The sequence below is a fragment of the Oncorhynchus clarkii genome, chromosome 29 (genome assembly GCF_045791955.1).
Source record: "Oncorhynchus clarkii lewisi isolate Uvic-CL-2024 chromosome 29, UVic_Ocla_1.0, whole genome shotgun sequence".
In the NCBI taxonomy this organism is placed as follows: domain Eukaryota; kingdom Metazoa; phylum Chordata; class Actinopteri; order Salmoniformes; family Salmonidae; genus Oncorhynchus; species Oncorhynchus clarkii.
This window is the reverse complement of record NC_092175.1, coordinates 47,567,997-47,583,622: the sequence shown is the minus strand read 5'-3', so window position 1 is coordinate 47,583,622 and position 15,626 is coordinate 47,567,997. Positions and strand designations below refer to the sequence as shown.

At 50.4% G+C, this 15,626-nt stretch overlaps 1 protein-coding gene across 1 annotated transcript in view; it reads right to left on the bottom strand.

Moving 5' to 3' along the window:
* LOC139388367 (complement component 1, q subcomponent, A chain) overlaps window positions 1-14,995 on the bottom strand; it is a 77,714-nt gene extending 62,719 nt beyond the window's left edge. The window contains exons 1-2 of the mRNA XM_071134985.1: window positions 14,873-14,995; window positions 13,695-13,865 (exon numbers count right to left, since the gene is read on the bottom strand). Coding sequence (XP_070991086.1) covers window positions 13,695-13,865; window positions 14,873-14,891 — 190 coding nt within the window. The 5' untranslated portion in view covers window positions 14,892-14,995. The remainder of the gene's footprint in view (window positions 1-13,694; window positions 13,866-14,872) is intronic.
* Between the last annotated feature and the right edge of the window lie 631 nt (window positions 14,996-15,626).

Sequence of the window (15,626 nt, the reverse complement as noted above, 5' to 3'; positions counted from 1 at the left end):
CCTTACCACCAGACTATAATAGACCCTGACCACCAGACTATAATAGACCCTCACCACCACACTGTAACAGACCCTGACCATCAGACTATAACAGACCCTGACCACCAGACTATAACAGACCCTTACCATCACACTGTAAGAGACCCTGACCACCAGACTATAACAGACCCTGACCACCACACTGTAAGAGACCCTGACCACCAGACTATAACAGACCCTGACCACCAGACTATAACAGACCCTGACCACCAGACTATAACAGACCCTGACCACCAGACTATAATAGACCCTGACCACCAGACTATAACAGACCCTGACCACCACACTGTAAGAGACCCTGACCACCAGACTCTAACAGACCCTGACCACCAGACTATAACAGACCCTGACCACCAGACTATAACAGACCCTGACCACCAGACTATAACAGACCCTGACCACCAGACTGTAACAGACCCTGACCACCACACTGTAACAGACCCTGACCACCAGACTATAACAGACCCTGACCACCACACTATAACAGACCCTGACCACCAGACTATAACAGACCCTGACCACCACACTATAACAGACCCTGACCAACCGGACTATAACAGACCCTGACAACCAGATTGTAACAGACCCTGACCACCAGACTATAACAGACCCTGACCACCACACTGTAAGAGACCCTGACCAGCACACTGTAACAGACCCTGACCACCAGACTATAACAGACCCTGACCACCAGACTGTAACAGACCCTGACCACCAGACTGTAAGAGACCCTGACCACCAGACTATAACAGACCCTGACCACCAGACTGTAACAGACCCTGACCACCACACTGTAACAGACCCTGACCACCAGACTATAACAGACCCTGACCAGACTATAACAGACCCTGACCACCAGACTGTAACAGACCCTGACCACCACACTGTAACAGATCCTGACCACCAGACTATAACAGACCCTGACAACCAGACTGTAACAGACCCTGACCACCAGACTGTAACAGACCCTGACCAGACTGTAACAGAGCCTGACCACCAGACTGTAACAGAGCCTGACCACCACACTGTAACAGACCCTAACCAGACTATAACAGACCCTGACCAGACTATAACAGAGCCTGACCACCAGACTATAACAGACCCTGACCACCAGACTATAACAGACCCTGACCAGACTATAACAGACCCTGACCACCACACTGTAACAGATCCTGACCACCAGACTATAACAGACCCTGACAACCAGACTGTAACAGACCCTGACCACCAGACTGTAACAGACCCTGACCACCACACTGTAACAGACCCTGACCACCAGACTATGATAGACCCTCACCACCAGACTATAACAGACCCTGACCACCAGTCTATAACAGACCCTGACCACCAGGCTATAACAGACCCTGACCACCAGACTATAATAGACCCTCATCACCAGACTATAACAGACCCTGACCACCAGGCTATAACAGACCCTGACCACCACACTGTAACAGACCCTGACCACCAGACTGTAACAGACCCTGACCAGACTGTAACAGAGCCTGACCACTACACTGTAACAGACCCTGACCAGACTATAACAGACCCTGACCACCAGACTATAACAGACCCTGACCACCAGGCTATAACAGACCCTGACCACCAGACTATAATAGACCCTCACCACCAGACTATAACAGACCCTGACCACCAGGCTATAACAGACCCTGACCACCACACTGTAACAGACCCTGACCACCAGACTGTAACAGACCCTGACCAGACTGTAACAGAGCCTGACCACTACACTGTAACAGACCCTGACCAGACTGTAACAGACCCTGACCACCAGACTATAACAGACCCTGACCACCAGACTATAACAGACCCTGACTACCACACTGTAACAGACCCTGACCACCAGACTATAACAGACCCTGACCACCAGACTCTAACAGACCCTGACAAGACTATAACAGACCCTTACCACCAGACTATAATAGACCCTGACCACCAGACTCTAACAGACCCTGACAAGACTATAACAGACCCTTACCACCAGACTATAACAGACCCTGACCACCAGACTCTAACAGACCCTGACAAGACTATAACAGACCCTTACCACCAGACTATAACAGACCCTGACCACCAGACTATAATAGACCCTGACCACCAGACTATAATAGACCTTGACCATCAGACTATAATAGACCCTCACCACCAGACTGTAACAGACCCTGACCACCACACTGTAACAGACCCTGACCACCAGACTATAACAGACCCTGACCACCAGACTATAACAGACCCTGACCACCACACTGTAAGAGACCCTGACCACCAGACTATAACAGACCCTGACCACCACACTGTAAGAGACCCTGACCACCAGACTATAACAGACCCTGACCACCAGACTATAACAGACCCTGACCACCAGACTATAACAGACCCTGACCACCAGACTATAATAGACCTTGACCACCAGACTATAACAGACCCTGACCACCACACTGTAAGAGACCCTGACCACCAGACTATAACAGACCCTGACCACCAGACTGTAACAGACCCTGACCACCACACTGTAAGAGACCCTGACCACCAGACTGTAACAGACCCTGACCACCAGACTATAACAGACCCTGACCACCAGACTGTAACAGACCCTGACCACCACACTGTAACAGACCCTGACCACCAGACTATAACAGACCCTGACCACCAGACTATAACAGACCCTGACCACCACACTGTAACAGACCCTGACCACCAGACTATAACAGACCCTGACCACCAGACTTTAACAGACCCTGACCACCAGACTGTAACAGACCCTGACCACCAGACTATAACAGGCCCTGACCACCACACTGTAAGAGACCCTGACCACCAGACTATAACAGACCCTGACCACCAGACTATAACAGACCCTGACCAGACTATAACAGACCCTGACCACCAGACTGTAACAGACCCTGACCACCACACTGTAACAGATCCTGACCACCAGACTATAACAGACCCTGACCACCAGACTGTAACAGACCCTGACCACCAGACTGTAACAGACCCTGACCAGACTGTAACAGAGCCTGACCACCACACTGTAACAGACCCTGACCAGACTGTAACAGAGCCTGACCACCAGACTGTAACAGAGCCTGACCACCACACTGTAACAGACCCTGACCAGACTATAACAGACCCTGACCACCAGACTATAACAGACCCTGACCACCAGGCTATAACAGACCCTGACCACCAGACTATAATAGACCCTCACCACCAGACTGTAACAGACCCTGACCAGACTATAACAGACCCTGACCACCAGACTATAACAGACCCTGACCACCACACTGTAACAGACCCTGACCACCAGACTGTAACAGACCCTGACCAGACTGTAACAGAGCCTGACCACCACACTGTAACAGACCCTGACCAGACTGTAACAGACCCTGACCACCAGACTATAACAGACCCTGACCACCAGACTATAACAGACCCTGACCACCACACTGTAACAGACCCTGACCACCAGACTATAACAGACCCTGACCACCAGACTGTAACAGACCCTGACCAGACTATAACAGACCCTGACCACCAGACTATAATAGACCCTGACCACCAGACTATAATAGACCCTCACCACCAGACTATAACAGACCCTGACCACCACACTGTAACAGACCCTGACCACCAGACTATAACAGACCCTGACCACCACACTGTAACAGACCCTGACCACCAGACTGTAACAGACCCTGACCAGACTGTAACAGAGCCTGACCACCACACTGTAACAGACCCTGACCAGACTGTAACAGAGCCTGACCACCAGACTATAACAGACCCTGACCACCAGACCCTGACCACCACACTGTAACAGACCCTGACCACCACACTGTAAGAGACCCTGACCACCAGACTATAACAGACCCTGACCACCAGACTATAACAGACCCTGACCAGACTATAACAGACCCTGACCACCAGATTATAATAGACCCTGACCACCAGACTATAACAGACCCTGACCACCAGACTGTAACAGACCCTGACCACCAGACTGTAACAGACCCTGACCACCAGACTATAACAGGCCCTGACCACCACACTGTAAGAGACCCTGACCACCAGACTATAACAGACCCTGACCACCAGACTATAACAGACCCTGACCAGACTATAACAGACCCTGACCACCAGACTGTAACAGACCCTGACCACCACACTGTAACAGATCCTGACCACCAGACTATAACAGACCCTGACCACCAGACTGTAACAGACCCTGACCACCAGACTGTAACAGACGCTGACCAGACTATAACAGACCCTGACCAGACTATAACAGACCCTGACCATCAGACTATAATAGACCCTGACCACCAGACTATAACAGACCCTGACCACCACACTGTAAGAGACCCTGACCACCAGACTATAACAGACCCTGACCACCAGACTATAACAGACCCTGACCACCACACTGTAAGAGACCCTGACCACCACATTGTAACAGACCCTGACCAGACTGTAACAGAGCCTGACCACCAGACTATAACAGACCCTGACCACCAGACCCTGACCACCACACTGTAACAGACCCTGACCACCACACTGTCAGAGAGCCTGACCACCAGAATATAACAGACCCTGACCACCAGACTATAACAGACCCTGACCACCACACTGTAACAGACCCTGACCACCAGACTATAACAGACCCTGACCACCAGACTGTAACAGACCCTGACCACCAGACTGTAACAGACACTGACCACCAGACTGTAACAGACCCTGACCAGACTATAACAGACCCTGACCACCAGACTGTAACAGACCCTGACCAGACTGTAACAGACCCTGACCACCAGACTGTAACAGACCCTGACCAGACTGTAACAGAGCCTGACCACCAGACTGTAACAGAGCCTGACCACCACACTGTAACAGACCCTAACCAGACTATAACAGACCCTGACCAGACTATAACAGAGCCTGACCACCAGACTATAACAGACCCTGACCACCAGACTATAATAGACCCTCACCACCACACTGTAACAGACCCTGACCACCAGACTGTAACAGACCCTGACCAGACTGTAACAGACCCTGACCAGACTGTAACAGAGCCTGACCACCAGACTGTAACAGAGCCTGACCACCACACTGTAACAGACCCTGACCAGACTATAACAGACCCTGACCACCAGACTATAACAGACCCTGACCACCAGACTATGATAGACCCTCACCACCAGACTATAACAGACCCTGACCACCAGGCTATAACAGACCCTGACCACCAGACTGTAACAGACCCTGACCACCAGACTATAACACACCCTGACCACCAGACTATAACAGACCCTGACCACCACACTGTAACAGACCCTGACCACCACACTGTAACAGACCCTGACCACCAGACTATAACAGACCCTGACCACCACACTGTAACAGACCCTGACCAGACTGTAACAGACCCTGACCAGACTATAACAGACCCTGACCACCACACTGTAACAGACCCTGACCAGACTGTAACAGAGCCTGACCACCAGACTATAACAGACCCTGACCACCAGACCCTTACCACCACACTGTAACAGACCCTGACCACCACACTGTAAGAGACCCTGACCACCAGACTGTAACAGACCCTGACCACCACACTGTAACAGACCCTGACCACCACACTGTAACAGACCCTGACCATCACACTATAACAGACCCTGATCGCCAGACTATAACAAACCCTGACCACCACACTGTAACAGACCCTAACCACCACACTGTAACAGACCCTGACCACCAGACTGTAACAGACCCTGACCACCAGACTATAACAGAGCCTGACCACCACACTGTAACAGACCCTGACCAGACTGTAACAGAGCCTGACCACCAGACTGTAACAGAGCCTGACCACCACACTTTAACAGACCCTGACCACCAGACTGTAAGAGACCCTGACCACCAGACTATAACAGACCCTGACCACCAGACTATAACAGACCCTGACCAGACTATAACAGACCCTGACCACCAGACTGTAACAGACCCTGACCACCACACTGTAACAGACCCTGACCACCAGACTATAACAGACCCTGACCAGACTATAACAGACCCTGACCACCAGACTGTAACAGACCCTGACCACCACACTGTAACAGATCCTGACCACCAGACTATAACAGACCCTGACAACCAGACTGTAACAGACCCTGACCACCAGACTGTAACAGACCTTGACCAGACTGTAACAGAGCCTGACCACCAGACTGTAACAGACCCTGACCACCAGACTCTAACAGACCCTGACAAGACTATAACAGACCCTTACCACCAGACTATAATAGACCCTGACCACCAGACTCTAACAGACCCTGACAAGACTATAACAGACCCTTACCACCAGACTATAACAGACCCTGACCACCAGACTCTAACAGACCCTGACAAGACTATAACAGACCCTTACCACCAGACTATAACAGACCCTGACCACCAGACTATAATAGACCCTGACCACCAGACTATAATAGACCTTGACCATCAGACTATAATAGACCCTCACCACCAGACTATAACAGACCCTGACCACCACACTGTAACAGACCCTGACCACCAGACTATAACAGACCCTGACCACCAGACTATAACAGACCCTGACCACCACACTGTAAGAGACCCTGACCACCAGACTATAACAGACCCTGACCACCACACTGTAAGAGACCCTGACCACCAGACAATAACAGACCCTGACCACCAGACTATAACAGACCCTGACCACCAGACTATAACAGACCCTGACCACCAGACTATAATAGACCTTGACCACCAGACTATAACAGACCCTGACCACCACACTGTAAGAGACCCTGACCACCAGACTATAACAGACCCTGACCACCAGACTGTAACAGACCCTGACCACCACACTGTAAGAGACCCTGACCACCACACTGTAACAGACCCTGACCACCACACTGTAACAGACCCTGACCACCAGACTATAACAGACCCTGACCACCAGACTATAACAGACCCTGACCACCACACTGTAACAGATCCTGACCACCAGACTATAACAGACCCTGACCACCAGACTGTAACAGACCCTGACCACCAGACTATAACAGGCCCTGACCACCACACTGTAAGAGACCCTGACCACCAGACTATAACAGACCCTGACCACCAGACTATAACAGAGCCTGACCAGACTATAACAGACCCTGACCACCAGACTGTAACAGACCCTGACCACCACACTGTAACAGATCCTGACCACCAGACTATAACAGACCCTGACCACCAGACTGTAACACACCCTGACCACCAGACTGTAACAGACCCTGACCAGACTGTAACAGAGCCTGACCACCACACTGTAACAGACCCTGACCAGACTGTAACAGAGCCTGACCACCAGACTGTAACAGAGCCTGACCACCACACTGTAACAGACCCTGACCAGACTATAACAGACCCTGACCACCAGACTATAACAGACCCTGACCACCAGGCTATAACAGACCCTGACCACCAGACTATAATAGACCCTCACCACCAGACTATAACAGACCCTGACCACCAGGCTATAACAGACCCTGACCACCACACTGTAACAGACCCTGACCACCAGACTGTAACAGACCCTGACCAGACTGTAACAGAGCCTGACCACCACACTGTAACAGACCCTGACCAGACTGTAACAGACCCTGACCACCAGACTATAACAGACCCTGACCACCAGACTATAACAGACCCTGACCACCACACTGTAACAGACCCTGACCACCAGACTATAACAGACCCTGACCACCAGACTGTAACAGACCCTGACCAGACTATAACAGACCCTGACCACCAGACTATAATAGACCCTGACCACCAGACTATAATAGACCCTCACCACCACACTATAACAGACCCTGACCACCACACTGTAACAGACCCTGACCACCAGACTATAACAGACCCTGACCACCACACTGTAACAGACCCTGACCACCAGACTGTAACAGACCCTGACCAGACTGTAACAGAGCCTGACCACCACACTGTAACAGACCCTGACCAGACTGTAACAGACCCTGACCACCAGACTATAACAGACCCTGACCACCAGACTATAACAGACCCTGACCACCACACTGTAACAGACCCTGACCACCAGACTATAACAGACCCTGACCACCAGACTGTAACAGACCCTGACCAGACTATAACAGACCCTGACCACCAGGCTATAACAGACCCTGACCACCAGACTATAATAGACCCTCACCACCAGACTATAACAGACCCTGACCACCAGGCTATAACAGACCCTGACCACCACACTGTAACAGACCCTGACCACCAGACTGTAACAGAGCCTGACCACCACACTGTAACAGACCCTGACCAGACTGTAACAGACCCTGACCACCAGACTATAACAGACCCTGACCACCAGACTATAACAGACCCTGACCACCACACTGTAACAGACCCTGACCACCAGACTATAACAGACCCTGACCACCAGACTGTAACAGACCCTGACCAGACTATAACAGACCCTGACCACCAGACTATAATAGACCCTGACCACCACACTGTAACAGACCCTGACCACCACACTGTAACAGACCCTGACCACCAGACTGTAACAGACCCTGACCAGACTGTAACAGAGCCTGACCACCACACTGTAACAGACCCTGACCAGACTGTAACAGAGCCTGACCACCAGACTATAACAGACCCTGACCACCAGACCCTGACCACCACACTGTAACAGACCCTCACCACCACACTGTAAGAGACCCTGACCACCAGACTATAACAGACCCTGACCACCAGACTATAACAGACCCTGACCAGACTATAACAGACCCTGACCACCAGATTATAATAGACCCTGACCACCAGACTATAATAGACCCTCACCACCAGACTGTAACAGACCCTGACCACCACACTGTAAGAGACCCTGACCACCACACTGTAACAGACCCTGACCACCACACTGTAACAGACCCTGACCACCAGACTATAACAGACCCTGACCACCACACTGTAACAGACCCTGACCACCAGACTATAACAGACCCTGACCACCAGACTGTAACAGACCCTGACCACCAGACTGTAACAGACCCTGACCACCAGACTATAACAGGCCCTGACCACCACACTGTAAGAGACCCTGACCACCAGACTATAACAGACCCTGACCACCAGACTATAACAGACCCTGACCAGACTATAACAGACCCTGACCACCAGACTGTAACAGACCCTGACCACCAGACTGTAACAGACCCTGACCAGACTGTAACAGAGCCTGACCACCACACTGTAACAGACCCTGACCAGACTGTAACAGACCCTGACCACCAGACTGTAACAGACCCTGACCACACTGTAACAGACCCTGACCAGACTATAACAGACCCTGACCACCAGACTATAACAGACCCTGACCACCAGACTGTAACAGACCCTGACCACCAGACTGTAACAGACCCTGACCACACTGTAACAGACCCTGACCAGACTATAACAGACCCTGACCACCAGACTATAACAGACCCTGACCACCAGGCTATAACAGACCCTGACCACCAGACTATAATAGACCCTCACCACCAGACTATAACAGACCCTGACCACCAGGCTATAACAGACCCTGACCACCACACTGTAACAGACCCTGACCACCAGACTGTAACAGACCCTGACCAGACTGTAACAGAGCCTGACCACCACACTGTAACAGACCCTGACCAGACTGTAACAGACCCTGACCACCAGACTATAAAGACCCTGACCACCAGACTATAACAGACCCTGACCACCAGACTGTAACAGACCCTGACCAGACTATAACAGACCCTGACCATCAGACTATAATAGACCCTGACCACCAGACTATAATAGACCCTCACCACCAGATTATAACAGACCCTGACCAGACTGTAACAGACCCTGACCACCAGACTATAACAGACCCTGACCACCAGACTATAACAGACCCTGACCACCACACTGTAACAGACCCTGACCACCAGACTGTAACAGACCCTGACCAGACTGTAACAGAGCCTGACCACCACACTGTAACAGACCCTGACCAGACTGTAACAGAGCCTGACCACCAGACTATAACAGACCCTGACCACCAGACCCTGACCACCACACTGTAACAGACCCTGACCACCACACTGTAAGAGACCCTGACCACCAGACTATAACAGACCCTGACCACCAGACTATAACAGACCCTGACCACCACACTGTAACAGACCCTGACCACCAGACTAAAACAGACCCTGACCACCAGACTGTAACAGACCCTGACCACCAGATTATAATAGACCCTGACCACCAGACTATAATAGACCTTGACCACCAGACTATAATAGACCCTCACCACCAGACTATAACAGACCCTGACCACCACACTGTAACAGACCCTGACCACCAGACTATAACAGACCCTGACCACCAGACTATAACAGACCCTGACCACCAGACTATAATAGACCCTGACCACCAGACTATAACAGACCCTGACCACCACACTGTAAGAGACCCTGACCACCAGACTATAACAGACCCTGACCACCAGACTATAACAGACCCTGACCACCAGACTGTAACAGACCCTGACCACCAGACTATAACAGACCCTGACCAACAACACTGTAAGAGACCCTGACCACCAGACTATAACAGACCCTGACCACCAGACTATAACAGACCCTGACCACCACACTGTAACAGACCCTGACCACCAGACTATAACAGACCCTGAACACCAGACAGTAACAGACCCTGACCACCAGACTATAACAGACCCTGACCACCAGACTATAACAGACCCTGACCACCACACTGTAACAGACCCTGACCACCACACTGTCAGAGACCCTGACCACCAGACTGTAACAGACCCTGACCACCAGACTATAACAGGCCCTGACCACCACACTGTAAGAGACCCTGACCACCAGACTATAACAGACCCTGACCACCAGACTATAACAGACCCTGACCAGACTATAACAGACCCTGACCACCAGACTGTAACAGACCCTGACCACCACACTGTAACTTATCCTGACCACCAGACTATAACAGACCCTGACCACCACACTGTAACAGACCCTGACCACCAGACTGTAACATACCCTGACCACCAGACTATAACAGACCCTGACCACCACACTGTAACAGACCCTGACAAGACTGTAACAGAGCCTGACCACCAGACTGTAACAGAGCCTGACCACCACACTGTAACAGACCCTGACCAGACTGTAACAGACCCTGACCACCACACTGTAACAGACCCTGACAAGACTGTAACAGAGCCTGACCACCAGACTATAATAGACCCTCACCACCAGACTATAACAGACCCTGACCACCAGGCTATAACAGACCCTGACCACCACACTGTAACAGACCCTGACCACCAGACTGTAACAGACCTTGACCAGACTATAACAGAGCCTGACCACCACACTGTAACAGACCCTGACCAGACTGTAACAGACCCTGACCACCAGACTATAACAGACCCTGATCACCAGACTATAACAGACCCTGACCACCACACTGTAACAGACCCTGACCACCAGACTATAACAGACCCTGACCACCAGACTGTAACAGACCCTGACCAGACTATAACAGACCCTGACCACCACACTGAAACAGACCCTGACCACCAGACTTTAACAGACCCTGACCACCAGACTATAACAGACCCTGACCACCACACTGTAACAGACCCTGACCACCAGACTGTAACAGACCCTGACCAGACTGTAACAGAGCCTGACCACCACACTGTAACAGACCCTGACCAGACTGTAACAGAGCCTGACCACCAGACTATAACAGACCCTGACCACCAGACCCTGACCACCACACTGTAACAGACCCTGACCACCAGACTATAATAGACCCTGACCACCAGACTGTAACAGACGCTGACCAGACTATAACAGACCCTGACCAGACTATAACAGACCCTGACCACCACACTGTAACAGACCCTGACCACCACACTATAACAGACCCTGACCACCACACTGTAACAGACCCTGACCACCACACTATAACAGACCCTGACCACCACACTGTAACAGGCCCTGACCAGACTATAACAGACCCTGACCACCACACTGTAACAGACCCTGACCATCACACTATAACAGACCCTGACCACCAGACTATAACAGACCCTGAACATCACACTATAACAGACCCTGACCACCAGACTATAACAGACCCTGACCACCACACTATAACAGACCCTGACCACCAAACTATAACAGACCCTGACCACCACACTGTAACAGACCCTGACCAGACTATAACAGACTCTGACCACCAGGCTATAACAGACCCTGACCACCAGACTATAACAGACCCTGACCACCAGACTATAACAGACCCTGACCACCACACTGTAACAGACCCTGACCACCAGACTATAACAGACCCTGACCACCAGAGTACAACAGACCCTGACCAGACTGTAACAGACCCTGACCACCAGACGATAACAGACCCTGACCACCAGACTATAACAGACCCTGACCACCAGACTATAACAGACCCTGACCAGAGTATAACAGACTCTGACCACCAGGCTATAACAGACCCTGACCACCAGACTATAACAGACCCTGACCACCAGACTATAACAGACCCTGACCACCACACTGTAACAGACCCTGACCACCAGACTATAACAGACCCTGACCACCAGACTATAACAGACCCTGACCAGACTGTAACAGACCCTTACCACCAGACTGTAACAGACCCTGACCAGACTATAACAGACCCTGACCAGACTATAACAGACCCTGACCACCACACTGTAACAGACCCTGACCACCACACTATAACAGACCCTGACCACCACACTGTAACAGACCCTGACCACCACACTATAACAGACCCTGACCACCACACTGTAACAGACCCTGACCAGACTATAACAGACCCTGACCACCACACTGTAACAGACCCTGACCATCACACTATAACAGACCCTGACCACCAGACTATAACAGACCCTGACCATCACACTATAACAGACCCTGACCACCAGACTATAACAGACCCTGACCACCACACTATAACAGACCCTGACCACCACACTATAACAGACCCTGACCACCACACTGTAACAGACCCTGACCAGACTATAACAGACCCTGACCACCACACTGTAACAGACCCTGACCACCACACTATAACAGACCCTGACCATTGGAGGAAGGAGAGGTGGGAGATGAAGAGAGAGAAGGGAGAGGAAGGAGATGAAGAGAGACAAGGGAGAGGAAGGAGAGGTGGGAGAGGAAGAGAGAGAGAAGGGAGAGGAAGAGAGAGGCGGGAGATACCCTGACCACACTAACCACACAGTCCTCTTTACTGACAGGTTATGTAACATGCTGTTTCTTCCTCTCCCTTCCTCTTCCTCTCTCCCTCTCTCCCTCCTCTCTCCTCTTCTCCCTTCCTCTCCCTCTCTCTACTTATTTCTCCCCCCTCTCCCTCTCCCTCTCCCCCTCTCCTCTCCTCCTCTCCCTCCTCCCTTCTCCCTTCTCTCTTCTCCCTCCTCTCCCTTCTTTATTTTCTCTCCAATCCCTCCATCTCTCTGTTACCTGGCTCTCCTTTTTCTCCCTTTGCTCCTTGTCGCCCATCCCGGCCTGGAGTTCCTCGCGCTCCTGGTGTTCCGTCCTTGACCAAGCATTCGTTCTGGCATCGCCCCAAGGAAAGGAGCACCGCCACACACACCGCAGACAGTGAAAACCCTGACATCATCCTCGGGAACCCTGAGAGGACAGGACGCAGAGACATGACATCATAGAGGGTCAAATATGACGTCACAGGAGAAATGACTCTAGAATACTTTCCCTCCATCCCAGACAACTCCAGATGACTGGTCAAGTTCTATTATTCCACCAACACACCTGAACCCAAAGGTTTGATGGTTAGTTGATTGGTTCACCCAAAGGCTTGATGGTTAGTTGATTGGTTCACCCAAAGGCTTGATGGTTAGTTGATTGGTTCACCCAAAGGCTTGATGGTTAGTTGATTGGTTCACCCAAAGGCTTGATGGTTAGTTGATTGGTTCACCCAAAGGCTTGATGGTTAGTTGATTGGTTCACCCAAAGGTTTGATGGTTAGTTGATTGGTTCACCCAAAGGCTTGATGGTTAGTTGATTGGTTCACCCAAAGGCTTGATGGTTAGTTGATTGGTTCACCCAAAGGCTTGATGGTTAGTTGATTGGTTCACCCAAAGGCTTGATGGTTAGTTGATTGGTCTCACCCAAAGGCTTGATGGTTAGTTGATTGGTTCACCCAAAGGCTTGATGGTTAGTTGATTGGTTCACACAAAGGCTTGATGGTTAGTTGATTGGTTCACACAAAGGCTTGATGGTTAGTTGATTGGTTCACCCAAAGGCTTGATGGTTAGTGTATTTGTTCACCCAAAGGCTTGATGGTGATATGCTGCTAACCCTCCCCCCAAGAGGTTTCACAGGTTTCCCAACCCCCCCCCCTCCCCTCCCCTCCCCCAAGAGGTTTCACAGGTTTCCCAACCCCCCCCCCCCCCCCCTCCCCCAAGAGGTTTCACAGGTTTCCCAACCCCCCCCCAAGAGGTTTCACCGGGCAGAGGAGAGAGTTGGGGAAACCTGGGTTAGAGCATGGAGCTTGTAACTATTTCCACCTCTGATCCTCTCCTGCTCTCCAAAAAGACAAAAATAATTGGCTAAACTCTATTACAAATAAATCTCTATATAACATGTCGATTTAATATGTGTAGATATGTGTCACTCACCAGTGTTTTTGATCAGCATAGAACAGGGACGTCTTGTCTGTCTGTTCCGTCTTTTTAGTTATGTTGAATAAAGTCCATCCTGCAGTTATTACATTGATCACACACACACACACACACACACACACACACACACACACACAAGCCTGCAGCGTACACACACACACTGAAACGCATGAGTCAGTAGCTTTATTTCCTCAAACTCTGTTTTGACTGTCTTTCTCTGTTGGTGGTTTTGATCCAAACACTAAAACCACTTCTTTCTGTAAAAACTGACAGTTATTCTGCTAAATAAGAACAGTAAAGCCCCCTTTACTGGCTCAAATAGCCGACCACTCAGCCTGTTACCAACCCTTAGTAAACATTTGGAAAAAATGGTGTTTGATCAGATACAATACTATTTCACAGTAAACAAATTGACAACATAATTTCAGCATGCTTATAGGGAAGGACATTCAACAAGCACAGCACTTACACAAATGTCTGATGATTGGCTGAGAGAAATTTATAATAAAAAGATTGTGGGAGCTGTTTTGTTAGACCAGTGTGGCTTTTGACATTACATTATGCTGGAAAAACGTAGGTGTTATGGCTTTACTGCTATATTGTGGATAAAGAGTTACCTGTCTAACAGAACAGAGAGGGTGTTCTTTAATGGAAGCCTCTCCAACATAATCCAGGTAGAATTAGGAATTCCCCAGGGTAGCTTGTCTAGGCCCCTTACATAATAAAATAGAGACAGTAGATCTAGCTGGTC